This window comes from Alligator sinensis, unplaced genomic scaffold, assembly GCF_000455745.1.
Source record: "Alligator sinensis unplaced genomic scaffold, ASM45574v1 scaffold737_1, whole genome shotgun sequence".
In the NCBI taxonomy this organism is placed as follows: domain Eukaryota; kingdom Metazoa; phylum Chordata; order Crocodylia; family Alligatoridae; genus Alligator; species Alligator sinensis.
In genome coordinates this window covers 3699038-3703186 of record NW_005841930.1, presented here as the reverse complement: position 1 = coordinate 3703186, position 4149 = coordinate 3699038, and the positions used below count along the sequence as shown (strand labels likewise).

At 44.2% G+C, this 4149-nt stretch overlaps 1 protein-coding gene across 1 annotated transcript in view; it reads right to left on the bottom strand.

The window, feature by feature from the left end:
- AK9 (adenylate kinase 9) overlaps nt 1-4149 on the bottom strand; it is a 191359-nt gene that overhangs the window by 12674 nt on the left and 174536 nt on the right. The window contains exons 33-34 of the mRNA XM_025198858.1: nt 2157-2353; nt 1496-1665 (exon numbers count right to left, since the gene is read on the bottom strand). Coding sequence (XP_025054643.1) covers nt 1496-1665; nt 2157-2353 — 367 coding nt within the window. The remainder of the gene's footprint in view (nt 1-1495; nt 1666-2156; nt 2354-4149) is intronic.

Below are 4149 nucleotides of genomic sequence, written 5' to 3'. Positions count from 1 at the left end.
GGATGCTGCACCAGCTTGGAGGCAGCCCCCAGCTGGATCCAACTGTTCCCTAAGCCTGCTGGGGCTTCCAGCACCACCGCTGCCTTCCTACCCCCTGGGACCACCCAGGAATTGGCTGGCTTGCTCCTGGGGCAGTGTGGGGAGGTGGCAGAAAGGGGCCTGGATGTAGTGGTGGCCAGAGAATATGGCAGGGATGGTGCCCGGGGCACTGGAAGTCTGGGTGGGCTTGGGGAAGCTCAGGCTCAGTGGGCTTCCAGTGCCCTGAGTACCATCCCCACCACCTTCTCCAGCTGCCAGCACACTCAACCATCCTACTGCTGCCTCCCCATGCTGCCCCAGGAGCAAGCCAGCCCATTCCCAGGTGGTCCCAGGTGGTGGGAAGGTGGCAGGGACAGTTTACCAGGTGCTGGAAGCTCTGGCAGGCTCAGGGAAGAGTTAAATCTGTCTGGGTGTTGTCTCTGAGCTGGGGCAGCACCCGGCCCACTAGCAGCCTCCCTGGGTAGCCCTGGGGGATGCTGCCACCATGGTGGGAAGGACGGAGGCCCCCTGCAGCTCAGGGGCTGCTTGGTTCTCTGGCAGCTCACCCCCCAGCCATGGACAGGCTCCAGCTCCTACAGAAAATAAAAAAGGATTGGGTCCCTCACCATAACTTGATGGAAGAATTAAAATGGTTTAGTCCTCAAGGTTTTATTCTATAGCCTACCGTTTCAATTTAGGAGTTGTAGAATATAACCTTGGGAATTAAACTCTTGTTATGTGTACAAGAGCTCCTGATGTCTGAGACAACCGTGCCCCTGCCTGGGCTCCACTAAGCAGCTAATTGGTGAAGCCTAGGTAGAGTCAGCTTTGTGCTACCACTTTTGTGTCCAGCAGACCTCCAGCTCTGCTGCCTACAAAGCCTGGATGGCTGACCAGCAGAGCTGATTAGCAGGGGGTTCTGCGTGCTGTTCACTGACAGCCTTCTCTGTCCAGCAGGGGGGAGGGCAGGTTGTCAGTCATGGTGCTCCCCTTAGTTGGCTATTGTTCAGCTTCAAGAATGGGAGCTAATGGAGCATTAACTATAGCTAATGCAAGAGTGTTTTAAATTCTACTCCAGAAGAAAAAGGGAAAGGGAACAGCCACCCACATACTTTACAAGAAAAGGTGTGGAGCAGACATATCAGTTGCTCCTTGAAGATGTCAGAAAGGACAAGGGGCAGAAATGGACTGGAACCCTAAAAATAGGAACAGGAGCTTTGACTTTTTTAGGGAATGAAAACCTGGCTGGATTTAGACCACTTCTTGCTTTCTGCAACTTGTTCATATTCCAGGTTCATAACAAACCCTGCAGCAGTACTGGATTCAAAAGATAACTTCACAAATTTTTGCAAAGCTATAGGCCCAATGTACACTGTTGCAATTTTTATTCCTGTTTCAAATGGAATAGTGTTTCTTTTTTTTTTAATACAAGGTACATAGGTTTTTCATAGAAATTCTAAGAAATGTTAAGATTTACCTCTGTTTTCCATCTAAGTAAGTGACTGGACAGTATCCTTGCATTTCTGCACTCTTAGGGAATAAGGCTTTTACATCTGCCATAGTCAGTTTCTTTGGGAGCATATTTGGTGGGGGAAGAGGATTAGGTGCTAATGGTGGCACATACAACTCTGGTGTATTCAAGAATTTCTGTAATGTGAGAAACCTTTGTAAGATGAGAGAAATATACAGTAATAATTTTATACATGCTACATAGGAAGTGGCTTGTTTCATACACATTTGCTACTTGTTCCTTTATTTCCCTGCATCACAAAGTGCTGGGACAGTGAGGAAAGCCATTCTTCCTTCAACCCACTTTCATCTAGGCTATCTTTCCCATTGTATAAATTAAAAAGGAGTGGGGGAAGAAGATACATGCTTTGAAATGGAAGACCTGAAATATTTCAGTTTATAAGTGAATGTTTGTTCAGAGGAATTTTGCATTAATAAGATTCTCTTCCACTACATTTTAACTCAAGAACTGATAGAAGTACACAGAACAATGATTAGAATATCATAAGAAAACAATCAGCCTAATTAAAATAGAGTTAATTTCTGTACAGAATATATACAGACTCGTAGTAGCAAACCATGCAATTTTCCAAGCTAACAGTGTATTTTCTTTATTCAGAGCCACTTACGTCCAGTTCCTCCTGGGAAGCCATTTTGTAGTAATGTCCTCGAAATTCTGCAGCAAACTGTAATGAGGAGGTTACAGAGCAGTCAACCAGTTCACCCTTTTCTGCAAGGCTAACAGGACAGTACTGCCCAAACTCTCCCAGCCGAGACTGCAGCTCTTGTGTTGTAATACATAAATCAGCAATATTGGCTGCTTTTCCTGTGAATAACAATCGATAATGATATATTGTAGTATTGAAACATTTTCCACTTATAATTTTATGATCTTTATATTCATTGTAAAAAATATAACAATTATATTCTATGCTTAGAATGAGAAACAAGCAGTCTTTATGAATATTAGATTATTAAAATTACATTGTAAAACATTTTGCTGATTTATTTTGGTAACCATTTCTCTGGCAAACACTTAAGAAAACAATAAATGCTACTGATATGGGATACTCGCCATGCTTAATTAATCTGCTTCACTGGGATAGTTTTGCACTGGTGGTGTATTGTTTCATTTCTTTGTGTTACAAAAGAAACAGTTCAATTGTAATTTGAATGTTTTGCAGGGATACATTTGAGTTTAGGATGGGATACAAACTTTCATTTATTCATTCTAGTCTTATAACTACAAGGTTTAACTAAATTGATTGTTACATAAAATATCATATAATACTCTACCTTAAGTTATATTTTAAAAGGCCTGATGCTCAAACTATATTTGAAAAAAATCCTAAATACCATTTGGGATGTGATATACATTTACAAGAAGGGCACTGACCTGGAAGCTTTAATAGGGACAGAATAAGAGACATTATCATCTGTTTTCACTCCAGACAGGGCTGGCCCATCTTATACTGCAAAACTTGCAGCTGCAAGGGGGCCCACAGCTAAGGGGCCCTCTGCGTCTGGCCACTTGCTACCCTTCACCCCCGGCTGCTGCCAGGTTCTTTGGGGCAAGGGGCTCCACAACTATTTCTTGCAGGGGGCCTCCAAAAATTGTGGGCTGGCTCTTTCTCCAGAAATAATCTGACTCAGACTGGACCACCCTCAGACATGCTGATAAATTCAATGATGGTATCGTCTGACATAAAAACTTAAATTGGGGATTATTCCAGGTTATGTCAAGACTGAATTTGATCCCCAAAGAAAATTTCAACTAACTAATACTTGCAAGTTTAACCTTAATTCTGAATTTTCTGCATTTATAAATATATATATATATATATTTTTTTTTAAAACTAGTGTACAAAACTGAGCTTCTGTCCAAGGCTCTAAATGCCTTTTGTGCCTGACAAAGGTCTGCTTCATTATCTGATCAGCATCCTGTAACAGGAGCCTCTGGAAGGCAGGACAACTAGGGTCAACAGGCTCTTGCAAGAGTTTCTTAAAGGTACAGCTCTCTGAATCTTCCTTCCCCAGCCAAACATAATAACAATTACATATCAACATTAACAAAACACAGAGTTTCAAAATGCATATAAATAATAGGGCTGTGTGAAGCTTTGATCCCTGATTTGATTCGGCGGAGATTCGGTGGCCGAATCTTCAAAACTGAATTGAATCAGGAGACCCTTTAATTTCTTTGAATTGAATTGAAACCCTCCGAATATTGAACCCCTCCGAACCCCTAAGGCCCGCCGCACCAAGGCCCCTCCCCCACCAGAACTGAGAAACAGGTACGCACTTCTTGCTGCCCCAGCAGAGCCTGCTGAGTTGCCGGCCCCCACAGGCAACATGGGCCCAACTGCAGCTACCGCCCCTGCTCTCCCCAAGACAAAACGTAAGGTGTTTGTTGTGGGAGACTCCCTCCTGAGGGGGACTGAGGGGCCAATCTGCCACCCCGACCCCTTAGCCCGGCAAGTCTGCTGCTTCCCAGGGGCCCGCATCCGGGACATTACGGAGAGGATCCCAAAGCTCCTTAAACCCACAGACCACTATCCCATGCTCCTTATTCATGTGGGCACCAATGACACTGCTCGGAGCACTCCCAGCCAGGTCATGAGG